Raw genomic sequence first — 16,999 nt, 5'->3', positions numbered from 1 at the left:
GAAAAGTTGTTATGCTTCCTCCAGGAGATTCGAGCCGGAGTCCAAAGCATAATGCCTTAGACCACTGGCCATGCTGCAGGACCTTTCAGGAAATGTGCCAATGCAAAATGGCATGTGGTACTGTTTCAGTTATTAGATTTCACTTCTCTACTTATTGGGTTAATCGTGATGATGAAAATGAATGATGAAGTGATGAAATAGATGATGAGACAATGATAGAGCCAAGCCTTACCCAAGATTAGAATCTGGAAACTCTGACATCATATAATATCATGCTGAACACTCCACCATAGTGGCCTGTGAGCATGGTTCTAAAAAAAAGTACTAAAATATATAACAGTATGCTTTTCATACAAAACTTTTTTACCTACCATTCTCAAAGTCTCACTGATCATAATAGAGAACAGAAGGGATAACAAACACAGCATTAATTCCCATTGTGTGAATGCCAATGGACAAGCCCCAAATCCCTGCTGGATTTCTCTACGGTTTTCAGTAGACAAATTCTACTCTTTTCAAATGTCTTCTACTGTGTACTGTGAATGTACTGAAAGTCTATTGTAGTTCTATTGTACAGCTACTGTACTCTACAGTAGAACTACTGTACTGTGCAGTAAGGATACTGTACTGAAAAAACAATGTAAATAATAATACATAATTCTTTCTACAATATACTATAAAATCATTTATTGACTCCAAGAATAGACAAATTAATTCTTGATATTTTCAGTGATCTTGAAGTGAATTGGAAAAACAGTACATGAACTGAATTTCTACTGTTTTTCTAATGAATACTACTGAAGTCAGATATATCTTAATGAATAAGATACTACAATTCTTTCTTAAGAAATAACTCAACTTTAAAGCAGCTAGCAGTTTGAATACATGATCATATGAGTTGATTTTTTTCAGCATGGAATTTCCATGGTTATTATTATATCTGTGTAATGAAATTGCAGAAAGGATCCATTTTTTAAGCAACGTAGTCAACAGTGTTTGCTTGTTTTGATTTTTCAAGCACTGAGGGTCAGGTCTTCATTTAAACTAATTTTTTGCTATTTTCGTGTGAATATACACTATCTGGCCATTCGTCACCGGACACCATATCAGGTGGCATCATGGTGTGGTCGTGCTTCTCCTGGTATGGTATTGGTCCTCTTGTGTTAGTGCGTGGAAACATGAATGCAGATGCATACCAAACGATCCTGGACAATTTTGCGCTACCGACATTGTGGGCACAATTCGGTAGTGGTCCTTATCTGCTTCAGCACGACAATGCCCCATGTCATACGGCAGGTGTGATCAACACGTGGTTCGAGGATATGGGTGTGCAAAAACTTGATTGGCCCGCCCAAAGTCCTGATCTCAACCCGATTGAGCATCTTTGGGACGAGTTGGAGCGCCGGTTGAGAGCCAGGCCACACCGCCCAAAAAACACTAAAGAGTTGTTCGCCGCTTTGCAAGAGGAATGGAGCAGGATTCCCGTCAAAACCTATCGCAATTTGGTGGACAGTCTTCCTCAGAGGGTTGTGGCTGTACTTGCTGCGAAAGGTGGCCCCTCACGATACTGACGGACGGCTGAAACCGGATTAAAGTACTCGTTCCAGGTGTCCGGTGACGAATGGCCAGACAGTGTAGGAAGAACAATATGTCAACTTATGTATAAAACAGTATGTTTTTCAATTTTCTACAAGTGCGTTAACCACAATGAAGCTACACACTTAAAAACGTGTTCACTTTATTTGATTTCTTTGTTGTGTGAATGCATTCCTAAGTAGCTTCTTTGTTGCGTGAATGCATTCCTAAGTAGCAAGTTCCACATGCTTTACCATACATTTATTTTAGTTGTTTATACAATTTTTCCATTGCATTTTCAGTTATATAGATAAGAAAATTTTAATTACTGACAAGAGTACTGTTTTCAGACAGCAATATACTGAAGACAATAAAATATGTTAGTTGTACAATTATATTACTGAAAATGTTAAGAGTGCAGTTCAACTACTTAAGATAGAGGAAACAGTAGGATTACCAAAAACAGTAGAAAACATTGGCAATACAGTTCATCTACCGAAAACAGTAGAAACTGTTGGGCTACTAAAAACATAGAAAACATTATCAATACAGTTCAGCTACTGAAAACAGTAGCAAACAGTAGAAGACAGTAGTATTACAGTTCATCTACTGAAAACAGTAGATGTTTCAAAACACCCATTGATTTACTGAAAACAGTAGACAGAATTTTCAGCAGGGATAAGCAAAGACATTAATTTTCTTTATCAATTTTCAAGCTAGAGCTATGGGAATTAACTTTCAAAGGATACCTTTAATTCAGACATTTAAAACCAACTTATTAGAAGATTATTTAGAAATGTTATGCATTGAGGCACTAATCTATGAGGAGCAGTCAAATGAAAACCAAACACCCACCATAAAACACATTCCTTGCAAAAGTTGGCAACACTGTTGTTACGTATCGATACTGCCAACTGTAGGGTAGGAGAAATGCATAGTGAAAACGCACAGGTCCACACAGTTGCTTCGTCATTGCTCAGGAGGTGAGCGTAGTGAAAAGTGTGTTCGTCCAGCATTGGAAATGGAGGCAAGCAAAGAAGAGCAGAGATATGTGGTTCATTTCTTGGTGTCTGAGGGTACTGGAACACGTGAAATTCATCGTCGCATGTCTGCAGTGTATGGCGAACACTGCATGTCCCTGACAAGTGTGCACAAGTGGCAGAAGAGATTCCGCGAAGGACGCACATCACTGCAAGATAATCTGCACCCGGGACACGCCCATCGAGCCATTATGCCTAATGTGATTGCGAGGATCGATGGTGTGATCCGGGAAGACCGACGAATCACAGATGAAGAAATTCGTATTCAGGTTGGCATTAGTCATGGCTCTGTGCATGCCATTATCAAAGATCACCTGCAGTTCCGAAAAATTTGCGCACAGTGGGTTCCGCATCAACTGACGGAGGGACAAAAGATTGACAGAATGACTGCATGTCTGAGTCATTTGCAGCGGTACCACGAGGAAGAGTATGCGTTTCTGTCACGTATCGTCACAGAAACGTGGTGCCACCATTTTGAGCCCAAGAGCAAACGGCAAAGCCAACAATGGAAACACATCGACTCTCCCCCTCCAAAGAAATCCAAAGCTGTCCATACGAGTTCCGGTAAGGTCATGTTGAGCTGCTTCTTCGACTGCAAGGGCCCTCTGCTTGTCGACTTCTTAGAGCGTGGAGCCACAATCAATGCACAGCGCTATGCAGACACGTTGCAGAAACTGTGACGTGCCTGCCTTAAAGTCAAAACACCCTGGAATGCTGTTGGACGGACTCATCCTTTTGCATGATAACGCCCGTCCCCATACTGCCAATCTGGTGAGGGATAAGCTTCAGACATTTGGCTGGGAAACGCTTGAACATCTCCCGTACAGCCCCGATATTTCCCCTTGTGACTTCCACATTTTTGGTGACCTGAAGAAAGACATTCGTGGATGTCGGTTTCATTCGGACGAGGAAGTGAAACAGTGGGTGAGGTTGTGGATTCGTCAGCGACCTACCTCTTTCTACAAGACTGGAATTGATCGTCTCGTCTCCCAGTGGGATAAATGTCATAACACTTGTGGCAATTACTTTTGAATAAAACAAACTCCATTGTCACTTTGTAGCGGGTGTTCGGTTTTCATTTGACTACCCCTCATAAATATAATTGCTAACAATAAAATATTCAAAAGTGCACAGTGCATTGTAATTTTTTCTTTGCCTATTCTAAATTAATCTTCATTTTTCATGGAACATAATCCCCTTCCACACTTCGTTCACTTTACTCGGAGATTTAAAGCACAAAATTTTATGATCTAATTGCACAATTTATTCAAATTTTCTGTGATGAATGATGCATCTCCACCTTACCTGTCAGAGAGCATGGACACAAAAGTAAACAAGATGTGTCATTGTGATGGTGACTGTACAAATCTAATTTTTCCAGCTTCCTGCTGACATTGTGAAAGGTAAAATGGAGTTAAAACAGGTAAGATGAACATCTCATGTTCAGCATATGGTATTACAAGCTACTGTGTGAATATTAATGGAACAGTCATGTACATAATAACAAAGTACTAGTACCAGTATAGTTCTAGAATGACACTTGACTAAATGCAACTCTCTTCTCATACACCATATGTAAATTTGTGCTATTCTTACATGCAACTTTTAAGGTATCTTATACAAGATTTTGCCATTTCTGTAGGCAAATTTATTACAATTCTCTAAATGTTAGTGACAATGGTTCTTTATTGCATGCAATGTTAATTTGACATTACCCATTGCCCAGTGATTTTACATTTAAACACTACGATTCAAGATAACACATCTTTTCTTCCCTGAGAAATTTATTTTTGCTACGACAGACCTTCTGTGATTTTACTACAAATCCACTGCACTAACCAACTACTCCACAGCCCCTCCTGCAATTCTACATGACACTTTGCTTCATTTGCACTACCATTTTTATTTTCTGAGGAGAGGAGATGACATTTCCTTGAATTCTACTCTGGGTTAACTTATGGGGTTTTGGGCCATTGCTATGGAGGCAACTTGTTTGAATTTTCTGAGTTTGCAATTTAGTCCATTGCAGTAGCAGCTTCTGGCTATTCACACATTTGCACGTGCACATCCAAATAAATCTGTAATGCAATTATTTTTTATTATACTTACTCACTGAACACTATCTCCTTCAAAACATCAAACATTCCGATGTTCCATCGGCTTCGTTTTACCAGCACCTGCTGCTGAGATACATTTGCTCTGAACACAAGTAGCCGTGTGCTCGTCTGTCGCTGTTTGCAGCATGCAAGGAGAGAGAAGAGATTGGTGCCTGTAGCTTGCAGTGTTATAGGCTTTACGCACACTGCTAGTGCTGTGTTCAATATACAGTAGTGTTGCAATCCCATGCCATTCAAGATCGTGTGGCAGAGTAGAGGCAGCCCACACATCATCATAAATCGAGGGATTCTTATTCCCCTTTGGAAAAGGGACATTTCTATGGTATACGTATTTGCCCACCCTGTTCCGAGCATGGCGAGGGTAAGAAAGAAGGTGAGGAAGGGGGGCAACCGAAAGCGAAACACGTGTTTTAAACAATTTCTTACATTGCGTTTGCTTAATGCAGCTTGGGCAAAATAAACTGACCTTGTGGTAATGGAGTCGATCAACCAGTGCAGGGGAAAAATTGATCAGTCAGCTGTTTTCATTGTGTGCCTGTTCAGGCTTTGCAAAATTGTTGCACTGTCCAAAGCTGTCCTGTTTCAGTGTAAAAGTGTTTGATTTCATGATGAAAGGGAAAACTGTACACAGCGAAAACATATATGTACATAATATTTAATGTTTTGAATATTTGGAGGGAAGTTACTGCAGTAATAATACGGAAAGTCGAGGGGAAGTGAGTACTGTTAATTTCTTTAATATTTATAATTCTCTTGATTTCGCTTGATTTTGTTATTTTGGTCAGTAGGTCATTAGAAATAAACAACTGCTAGATGCTTACAACTGATTTTCTGCATGTGGTCTTTGGATCGGCTACCTTGTTTGTAGGAGCGGCTTAAGATAAAATTTTCACCCGGGCAAGGTGTTGCCCCCTCTTGTCCATCCTGCTGCTCCTACTTTTCACCTTGCTCCAATGCAAATCATGCCCATGTTATATATTTACATACTATATATGTTATATGTTTTGATGACGAAATATAAAGCCTTATTTTAAAAATACTTTGGGTGTTACTGTTAAAGAACGTGTTTATTGTAGGTATGTGGGAATGTGTTTATTTAATACCTACATAATGGCATCAAAGTAACAGTAATATCTTAGCTTAAATCCATATATGATTTTGCAATATGCTTATTAAGATCTTCCAGTAACTTCAATTAATTCTTGGCAACAATAAATCCAAATAGTTTTTAAAACAAATTGCCACGCACCTGGTGGATGCACATAGTGGTTCGGATCCCACTTTAAACTGTAGGTCGTCTCTGCTTTTTTGTGCATAAATGAACTCAAACAAATAATAAGATATTTCATGAAATACAGCAGCCAGGGACATGGTGCTGATCACATTACCCCCACTTTTGGTCGTGATCAAAAAAGTGTGGGGCTCTTAACTCCACACCCCCTATACATGGGCGTCCGGAAGGGGGGCAAGGGGGGCCGTGGCCCCCCCCTGGAAAACGAAAGTCAACCAAAAATTACATATTTCACACATATAATTTAATTTCAGCCACAATAATGTGTGTTACTTATTGCACGAACATGATAAATTCAAATTTAAGCAATGTTTTTTGAAGGATGAACACTATTATTGTGGAAAATATGCCATGTTGGCCCCCCCCTGGAAAAAAATACCTTCCTTGCCCCTCCCTGGAAAAAATCCTGCGGACGCCCATGCCCCTATACACCTTCATGGCATGGTGCAAAGCACAGGGGAGCACTTTACTTTTTAACATGCAATTTTATTTTATTAGATCTATTGAGCATATATAGAGTAGTTGGAAAGGGGGGAGGGATGGAGGTAGGAGAGTGTGTGAAAATATAGCATTGGTTCAGCTTATGCTTGCAGATGGCCACAAGTGTCCGAGAGTATAGCTGCTAATAACTGTGAGTTCCATGTTTCAATTATTTTAACAGTGCCAACGTGCAAGTAGAGTGTATTTAACATCCATTCACTAGTATGACTACAACATGAAGAATATTTATATAACTTATTTTGAAAGCAAAAAAATATAGATTTTTTACAGAAGGGCATGAGACTGGGAACTGAACATCGTTACAGAGTAGCTAATAGTTGATGATTGCATACATATTGGTATAAGTTCTAGATGCTAGAGTCCAAGGTCTAATTTTAACAATAACAAGATACATTACATGCCAATTTTACAACGCCTAATGAAGAGAAAATTGTAAATTTGTATACATACCTGTACAGCCATAATCATATACATTGACAGTCAGTGTTTCTATGATATTATTCAGTCTCTTTGTCAGCACCGTGTCTGGCAAAGACTTGCGAAGTGAGTATCTGAACACATCCAAATACGAAGTTAATGAATATTGGTACATTGCATTTACTGTTGCCATATCTGACAAGACAAAGAAAAGCAAGGCTCCTCTTTTAGCAACTGGTCTGTAGTTGTCTCTAAGTTTGTCAATGTCTACAGCTGTCTTAGCAGACAATTTCAGCTTTTCAAATACCTGAAAGAAATGACAACATTATGTTATCTATGTATGTTAAATAATACACAAACATCATTTTATTGCACTTATGTCAAAATCAACTAATTTATAGAACTGGAAAATGATCACATTATACTATGCTACATTAAGAAGTAGAAACTAATTCTCTAATGCAATGTTTTTTTTTTATTTAAACTCCAAATAATGGTCGTAAAATTCTATTTAATGCGTCAGATATCAGAAGAGCAATACTGCTATAAGTGATAAAATATATAATATGTATTATCCAATACCAATAACCAGGCTTGGCTTTAATTCACAGCAGCACCACCATTTTAAAGACAAAATTAAAGTATATTTTCTCAGAAAATTTTCCAAACTTATACATATTTTCACATCATTTTGAGAAAATTAAAATATTATAATTTTAACTAAGAGCATGATATTTAGTTTTATTCTTATTTTGAAGTTGTGCAGAGGCTGGCCAAAACTACGCTTACAGCCAGTGATGCAAACAATAAACTTCCCCTTCCAATAAATGTCGATTGAATATGAAAATATTTCATTATATCATGAGGTTACTAGCAACGACAAGTAGAACAAGCTGAAATTATACACAAGCTATGCAAATTGTGAAGGTACAAAAACCTAGGTTTGATGGCTGATTGAGTTAATTTTAAAATATCTTTTCAGTACATTTCTAGGAGGATGAAAAACATGTTTCAAAGTTTTGAAATGAGTGTGAAATAACTTTTTTAAGTTTGTAGAACACAAAGTTGGATTGAAACACAGGAAAGAGTAAATTTCGTTCCATAAAGTAGGTTGAAAGCTGTCATTCTTATTGGCTACTGGAATTGTCTTCAGGTTAACAAATATTATGTATATGTAAACAAAAAGATGAAACTGCTGAAATATTAAACAATCAAACAAAACTTGCGTAACCTGCTTATGTAAGATATTTTTGGATTAAAAAATTCCAGGATTTTTTGGCCAATTTGAACAGTGTTTTTTCATCTGTTCTTTCAAGGAAGCATAAAATTTCCAAGCATAAAGATGGCACCTTTTTGAGCATCTATGAAGTGTAATTCCTCTGAAATTCAGCTGCTTCAAGAGCTTCACTGCAGTAGGGGCCATGGGTCTATTTTCTTTCTTCAAACACCATAAGTTCGATATTAATATTTTGGTGGGCAGAATGCAATGTGATGTCACGCGATTGTAGTCAAGGCTAAGTTCTGGCAATATTTTTGCTCATACTGCTGTTATGTACGTATCATTTACTTTACTTATCGAACAACCCTAGTAAGGACATAAACAGCTTCTTCATGCTCTTACTCTCCTCTGAACAGTGTATGATATCCCAACTGGACTCGTGTTAAGGAAGAAGCAATCCTGATATGATCAGAAGGATCATAGTGGCAAGTTACACTTGAGTGGTGTTACATAAGTTCTCAGACAGGTACAACATTCATATTTCTATCTACTGTCACATTAATGGAACAGGAAGATGCGTATTTCATGTCATGTTACACAGCTATAAGTTATTATGTATCTTGACGTTTTCCATGCCCTTTTAAACAAGGGCCAACGGAAGAAAAATAAAATTCAAATTCAAATTCAAGTTCGTAGGTTAGTTCATCCTGTCATATTTTGCATTTTTAGGGATAAAAAAAATGTGATTTGGGGCATTTTTCAACAGTGAAAAGAAGTTTTCAGTGCAAGAAAATTTGTTATATTGGAGACCCTGAAGTGAAAGCAAATCCACTGCAACAGAATGGTTCAGGTGCTTCAAGAATGGCAACATTAAAATGGAGGACAAACAATACTTAGGATGGTCTTCAACTGATGACAACCCACCACTGTTCTAAGCCACTCAGGGTACCACTTTTATTCTGTGCTCAGATGGCTCAGGTAACAGCTGCAGAAAGCTCTTCCAGGGTAGGAAAATGGTCTCCATGCATGTGTTACTTTACCTGGAAATAAGTCAAGGTTTGTCTGGACTGGAGACACTTGAGGTAATGCTTTGCCCTTGTGCTTAAGTAGCAAATTCATCAAAACCTTCCCTGGTGCAGGTATGCATTGTCAATCAAAATGAGTACTCATGATAAGATGCTGCTGTCACACTTGTTCAGCATGGAACTCTATCTGATATGATGATTCATCGTGATCATAAGCATAATTTTATTGACCTTTCATTTGGATGGGGGGGGGGGGGGTTGTAGGAAGAATGGAGCTCTCCGCTCATTTCACTGTGATTTTGATTCTGGTTCAAAGTTTCTAACACACGTTTTGCAAATCGAAACAATTCAACCGAGGAATGTGGCACAGGAACCTCATGAGTATGTAAAGATAAGAAAGATAGGGAATTCCATAACGTGATGGTCTATATCACTTGTAAAGTCATAGTTGCCAGAGTGTGAGAGTACAGCACTGACATCCAGACTAGGGATGGTCAAAAAAATCCAGAAAATCCAGAAAATTTGAAATCCGGATTCAGAAAATGTACTATTTGGATTTTGGAAGGAATCTGGATTTTGGAAGCAATACAGATTTAGGAGGGAATCCAGATTTTGGAGGTAATCTGTATTTTGGAGGTAATCTGTATTTTGGAGGCAATCTGTATTTTGGAGGCAATCTGTATTTTGGAGGCAATCTGTATTTTGGAGGTAATCTGAATTTTGGAGGTAATCTGGATTTTGGAGGGAATCCAGATTTTGGAGGCAATCTGGATTTCAGAGAGAATCCAGATTTCATAGTGAAAAGGATTACAAAGGGAAAACGGATTTCGGAGGTAATCTGGATTTTGATCCATATTTTGAATAATTGTCGCATAAATTAAACAAGATACTCTCATCTTCCACTCAAATGTCAGCCTTTCTTCCATGTACTGGTAGTACACCCTTGACTGCATTAGCAGACTAGCAAGACTCTGGCGTCTGGGTTCACAGTCAGTACAATCCTACATGGAACTTTTTTTGTGCTTTTGTGATCTGCCCATGTGCATTTGTGATTGTCCCTTCATCTACTTCATCTTATCACAATTCATTCTCGTCTTCACAATTAGTCAAAAGTGGAAGAAAAGCAAAGTTAAATAAAACAAATAAATCAAATCAATTAATGTAATCTGTCATTCACCTAATAAAGTTTGGGCCATGATAAATTCCTTCTTAATTTAAAGGCATAAGATAAAATATCGCCTGTAACAAAGCAAAGTACACAGTGAGCAATTGAAGAATACCAGGGAAGGGTCACTTAAGTGAGAGTAATAGGGAGGTTACATCAAGATTGGCACAGGAAAGAAAGGAATGATAGCCAAGAGGCTTTACAACAGGTGAATACATCGAGTCCTTTAGCTACTTTTTTTCTAGACTGGAATGGATAGAGAGAAGATTTGGTGAAGAGATTACCCGCACATGCACATGTGTGTGTTAAAACAGAGAGGGGGGAAGCAGGGGTAATACAATCAGAGGAAAATGGTGGCAAAGATAAATAAGATGTACAACAGCAAAAAGAAAAGGTGAAAGAAATACAAAGGAATTTGGAAGAGGACGAGAGAATATGTGTTTGTGAAACTCGTAAACTTTATATCTGCCAACCCTAATTTATCAGCATTTTGCTTCTGCTTACCCAGTCAAAGTTTTCTGGTGCAGTCCCTGAAATAAGTCAACTGTGCTTAGTAGTACAGTAGATTTTCCTTCTTTTATGAACTAATGGCATTACGTTTAGCAATACATGTTTTCTTTTTTGGCCAACAATAATTGGTGTAGCTTAACAAAAAGTTGGTACATGAGGTCAGTTCCCCAACAATCAGATATAATCTAAATGTTTTTCATACGTATGACAAGAGAGCAAGGAAAGTTTGGTCGAACGCAGAAGGAAATATGACATTTTGTGTTGTATACAATTCCATTGTTTAAGCTCCAAAGCATGTAATCTCAAGAAGCAGATGCAAATTATTATGTTATTTTGGTGTCAGAAGGTGCTTGCACACAGACCTACAGTGCAAACTTCTCAAATTTATCAAAAGAGCAGTTGCTCTTGTGCAACTGCTATGGCATTTAAGGAGCCATCGAGCAATATGGGTATGTTCGGCCGAAACAAAGAACTTCTGTAGCTTTACAATACTACTGCTGCTTTACAATCCCACTGCTTTTCAGTTACCCAACTACTCCTCTTTCTCAGTTTGGAATTAGCTGCAAACATATTCAGTAGACTTGGGTATTAAGTGTGAACTAGGATGGGTCGAATTTGAAATCCGTTTTCCCTCCGAAATGTGGATTCCTTCAGAAATCTGTTTTCCCTCCGAAATGCAGATTCCCTTTGAAATTCGTTTTTCCTCCGATTGAATGTGTTCATTCTTTGGATGCCATTTGCAGAAATTTGAACTTGTTTACACATTGTGCTGTGTGTTTATGTTTAAGAAAATTTAGAAGCTGTGTGGATGTGAAATGCATTCTGTAATTCATTTCTTGAATGTAAGGAGAATGAAGCAAACTGCAATTTATCGTCAACTTTGTAAGGTGTACGGAGAATATGCCATTACAGAATTGGGTGCAACTACCCAATGAAGGATCTGGAAATGTGCATGGTGATCTGTGGTGCATGCAGTTGGAGATAAAATTAGAGAACAGATGATTCACCATTATGTCGGTTATGAGTTGGCACCATGTGATTTTGTCCCGCACCTTGGTCGTGCAGTCTAAAGCATTAGACTTTGGACTCAGGCTACGTGACATGCTGGTTCAAGTCTCCGGGGTGAAAGTGTAACTTTTCTCCTGAGATTTCGGACAATGTATGGGACTGTTAGCCACTTATCGTCATGAGGAAATTGTGAGCTATGAATGAGTAGTGTAACCTGGACATGAAAATCTACCTACAACAATGACAGGGGCTTCGTCATGCTGACCACAGGCCACCCCATAACTGATTGGATTATCACCCACCTCTGGTGGGAGTGAAGCTGGCAGTCAGTAGGTAGGCTCTGGCCCTCATGGGCTCTTGCACCATGGGTTATTATTATTTTTTATTATTATTAGCAAGTTATTTTTATGTGTGTGTTCCTGCATCAGAAATCCTTCTTTGCTGGCCAGAAGTTCCACAAAGAAGTCATTATATACTGCACGATTTGCATCACAGTGAAGAGATACAAAAACTGGTGTCTTACCATGGTAAGTGCCTCAAATGTTAATGACTATGTTGAAAAGTTGTGTATGGTATGCCCATTAAATGGCAATATAGATAGTTTGTAATTATATTCTTGTATTTTTCTTAACAGCCCATTGGAACTTACTTTCTGGATAACTCCTGTACCTACATAAGATTGATAAAATTATGAGTTTCTATTAAATTAATATTAATTTGTCCTATATGTTCTATCCCGACAAAAATACGTGGCCAAGGTAATCCTGGTTAGTATGAGAGGAACCCTAGGTTTGGACCTCTGGTACCGTGCCAGTTCGATCGAATCTTGGTGCGAAGCTGCATCCGATGCCTGAAGCCTGAATGCCTCTAAGGCCGAATTCGTGCCCAGAGCCATGTGACCGTGGGTTCCTGCAGTCTGAAAGGCAGATCCAATCCAACTTTGGGCTCCCACCTTGGTGGGAGACCGGTAATGCAAGTGGCCGACATGGTGGGACTCTTCGTGAGTTCCATCCAGGCTCCCTGCGACAGGTGCCATCGAGACTCCACCAACCTTGCCCCACTGACCCAGGTCTTTGGGAAACTAGGAGGGGATTCATGGGGTAACCAAGCACTCGGAAGTTGGGACCCTGAACCACTCGCATATTTTATTAGATTCAGTCAATCCAAGTATTTCCAAGCTATTGTGTGAATAATGCACACAAGACAATCTAGTATCTTCACTGGATCATCGTTAGATATGTCAGCCACTATATTATTTGCCATTACAAGAACTTCAATAAAGGAATCATTGTTGGGCAATAAGTAAATATGCACTTTACCTCTGAAGCTTTTCCTTTGGCAGTCTCCAGAGTGTTAATGAGATCAACATTATCCAGCATATTTCCAGTTGAAGTTGAGAGCTCCCTGAGCAACGAATCCTCCAAACTTTTCAGCAGGTTCTTGTTTTCGCTTGTTTCTCTGATCAAATACTCTCGTTGCTCTTCAAGGTCAGGACGCTCATTGCGTACCACAACACCCAGCAGCTGGTCTTCCAATCCCTCAAGAAAACATAAAAGCCAATGTTAATGCAAGCCATAAACAAATTGTGAAATCTCTTTACATTATAACATATGAATTGCCATTACTGGTAAAGCACTTCTGTCAAATATACTGGTACTGAATCATTATAAAATAATGAATACAGGGTTCCCACTCATTACGTAAAAACAAATTCCATGCCTTTTTCAGATTGTCCAGGAAGTTTTTACATAACTTTTCAGACCATTTTGTGGTACTTTAACACCTACTATTCATGAGAATTGAGTGTACTGTTGAACTTTGTTTAAAAATGAACAAAAATAATTTATAAAAACATTTTATCTAGAATATCTCCCATCATGAAGTTGTGGCAAGAAAAAGGTGGAATTTATTTTCATTCCCTAATTGTGGCTAGGCCAAAAACTTGATTTTTCCATCATAGGTTCGTTCCCTCGATTTACCTAGGATTTTCGGGATTTCCAGATGAATGGAAACTCTGGAATAATAAGTGCAATATTGAATAACATATGAATATCATATGAATACCATGTAAGTAACTAGATTCTATTGCATGAACAGTATTTGTAATTTGTTCAAGAGTCAAAAAAATGTTTATGTTTATAAAAATAATTCATTACAGAAAAAAGATCTACCTTTCATGGTTGGGTAATTGCAAGGAGGTGAAGATGTATAGTTAGTGGAAATCCTTGCATGTTTTGCTAAACTTTCAACAATATCAAAAACATATCACATACAATAAAAAGTACTCATTAATTGCTATTTTCCTTATACAGATGTATAGATTTGTATAACATTACACTTATAGATCCTGACTTACTAGTGTTTGAAAATGTTAATACTTTCTGTACCTCAATTTCATTCTAGCGTATCCTTGCAAATATATGCTATTCAATTCAAAACAATATCTATCATATATTATATTGAAGTAAGACTTGAAGCTTTCCTGGCGACGAATGATGAATAGATTCTCTCGGGCTATCGACCAGGTGAGTTGTGGAAAATATTCCAAGCTTTCGAGAGCTAACGTCACTCTCATGTTTAGGGTAGAAGGTTCAGGGTATATTCATATATTATGTTATTATAAGAAGTAAAAGAGGAAAGAGGAAACACTCACCAGACAAAGAAAAATTCAAATTTTCATGGATGCAAGCCACATCATCAGTAGAAAAAAGTTTCATGAATATAATGACGTAGACGGCTACGTTCACGAACTGTTTTTCTACTCCTGATGATGCAGCTCGCTTCCGCAAAAATTTGAATTTTTCTTTGTCTGGTGAGTGTTTCCTCTTTCCCTTTATCTATTATTATAAGAAGTTCATACAAACATAAACTTACTGACAAAGTGACGGTGTAGTTGATAACTGTTGCCTTTGCATACACTGCAGCATTAAATCTTGGGTTAGACAACTTAGTATTCAGGTACAGACGGAAATTTGGATCATAATCAACTTCCTTGTCACCCAATACCACAAATGTTCTACCACTTGCAGCTGTAAAATAACAATAATGTAGGACAAGAACACAATGTGCATAACAAAAACAAATTAAATTTGCTTCTTGATGCATAGAATTAAATGAGAAGGAGTCATGTGTAGTACTAAAAAAAGAGGAACCTAATTTACATGTGAATATCTAAACTACAAACTTAAAAAAATTCAGAGCTGTTGTATACGTTTCATATTTAACCTAAAAAGAAGAAAACACATATCCCCATCCCATATTTAAAAAAAACCTTTCTTGTCTAAAGATCAACAATAGAAGAAAATACTTATCGTTCACCTTGATGCACAAGATTCTTAAGAACGGCTCATCAAAATATTTATCCGATATGATCTGTTCTTGCAGAACATTGATTGAATATGATATCCACAAGATAACATGATATGATATCCGCAACACAATCTAAAAATCCCCAAACACAAAACCTCCACTTATAACAAGAAACAAACTGCCTGCATGATTGACTAACATTATTTGCCATCTTAATTTTAAGAAAAACCTAAAGAACTTACTATAGTCCCAATAACTACATTAACCTACATCAATCTTCATAATTGCACCTGCACTTGCACATCATATAACACATCCTATGACTCCACTACAATACACAACTAATGACTTATTACTAGGGCTCAGATTTTTATAACATATCATATTTTCCCAGGGGCTGGTTTTCTGTTTGTTAAGTTAGTTTAAGCACGTTTCTTGGGTTTTGAAATAAATAACACTGTTTTTACTGGTCAAATAAATGCATATTTCTACTATATTTTCGATTTAGGGCATATTATGGCCCAAAAGTGTGGAATAAAAGCATATTTTCGTCTTCAGCACACAGTACTTCCAGTGTTTAAAAATAAATTCCTGGCTTGTTTCGCAAACTTATCTAAACGGTAGATTTATTTTTTCAGTTTGTTTTATACCTTGGTTGAAAAACAAACAACAGTGTATTTTTTCTGGACGTGCTTTAAAAAATAACCAATGAAATTGTTTTCCAATTGTTCTATTCATTGTTGTCCGCAATCAGCTTAAAGATTGTTAGGCTATTGTTGTTCATTTCTTATCGTTAGCTGTTCTGCCCCTCCCCTCCCCTTCTATACACAGCAACCAGACAGCATTGGAAGTGTACGTTATATTTGGTGAGGGAGTGTATCAGTGGCAAGGAAGGGAAGAAAGGAATTCTGTCGTTTAGAGTTTGAAGCTTCCAGTTCGCAGTGCATCCAGAGACCATCTTTGCTCCAGAAAGTAGGGGAACAAATTTTGCAGATACCGCGTACGTTGTTATAATTTCAAGATGCCGAAAGTGAAGTGCCCAGAGATTGTGAAATTGAAAAGTTTTGTGAGAGAGTTCGGTGAAAAGTTTTCCAGTACTGATGGCCGGATTTTATTTTGTAGTGTGAAGTGAAAGTTAATGCTGAGAAACACTTCACAATGCAACAACACTGCAATGCAGCTAGACATAACAAGTGTGTTGATAGAGAAATGGACACGGAAAGAAGACAACGATTGCTGTTTCAGAAACCACAAAACAGCAAATCTCTATCTAACAATCTATCAGGCGAGTTTTGCAAGGATCTCTGTGAAATGATGGTTTCTTCAAATATTCCGTTGCGCAAATTAAAAAATTAAATACTTGTAGTTTCCGTAAGTTCTTGGAAAAGTGACCGGTCCATCCCATTCCCTCAGAATCAACACTAAGGAAGAATTATCTTACATTGTGTTACGACGAAACAATGAACAAAATAAGAGACAGTGTTTGCAACAAGAAGATATGGGTTTCCATAGACGAACAAGTGATGTAGATGGTAGATACATGGCTAACATTGTAGTAGGAACTCTCGAATATGAGGGTCCTGGACAAGTATTTCTCTTGGCGTGTGAGATCTTGGAAAGAGTGAATAGTTCATCCATCGCTGTTGTGTTTGACACTGCACTGAAGTTGTTGTGGCCAGGTGAAATAAAACGAGAACATGTACTCTTGTTTGTTACGGACGCTGCTCCTTACATGATTAAAGCAGCGAAAGGACTTCAGTGATCATATCCCAAAATGGTATACTTAACATGCCTCGCACATGCACTACATAGAGTGGCAGAA

The 16,999-nt window shown here is 37.8% G+C and overlaps 1 protein-coding gene across 2 annotated transcripts in view; it reads right to left on the bottom strand.

Moving 5' to 3' along the window:
* The window catches only part of Dhc98D (Dynein heavy chain at 89D), a 519,777-nt gene that overhangs the window by 80,405 nt on the left and 422,373 nt on the right, over positions 1-16,999 (bottom strand). For both annotated transcript variants that reach the window (XM_083131330.1, XM_083131320.1), the window contains 3 exons: positions 14,743-14,897; positions 13,188-13,406; positions 6,975-7,248 (listed from right to left, as the gene is read on the bottom strand). In XM_083131330.1, the coding sequence (XP_082987456.1) occupies positions 6,975-7,248; positions 13,188-13,406; positions 14,743-14,897 (648 nt within the window). The remainder of the gene's footprint in view (positions 1-6,974; positions 7,249-13,187; positions 13,407-14,742; positions 14,898-16,999) is intronic.

Source organism: Lepisma saccharinum, chromosome 1 (genome assembly GCF_977018435.1).
Source record: "Lepisma saccharinum chromosome 1, izLepSacc3.1, whole genome shotgun sequence".
NCBI lineage: Eukaryota > Metazoa > Arthropoda > Insecta > Zygentoma > Lepismatidae > Lepisma > Lepisma saccharinum.
Note: the sequence above shows the minus strand (reverse complement) of the source record. Positions and strands in the feature narration are given on the sequence as shown.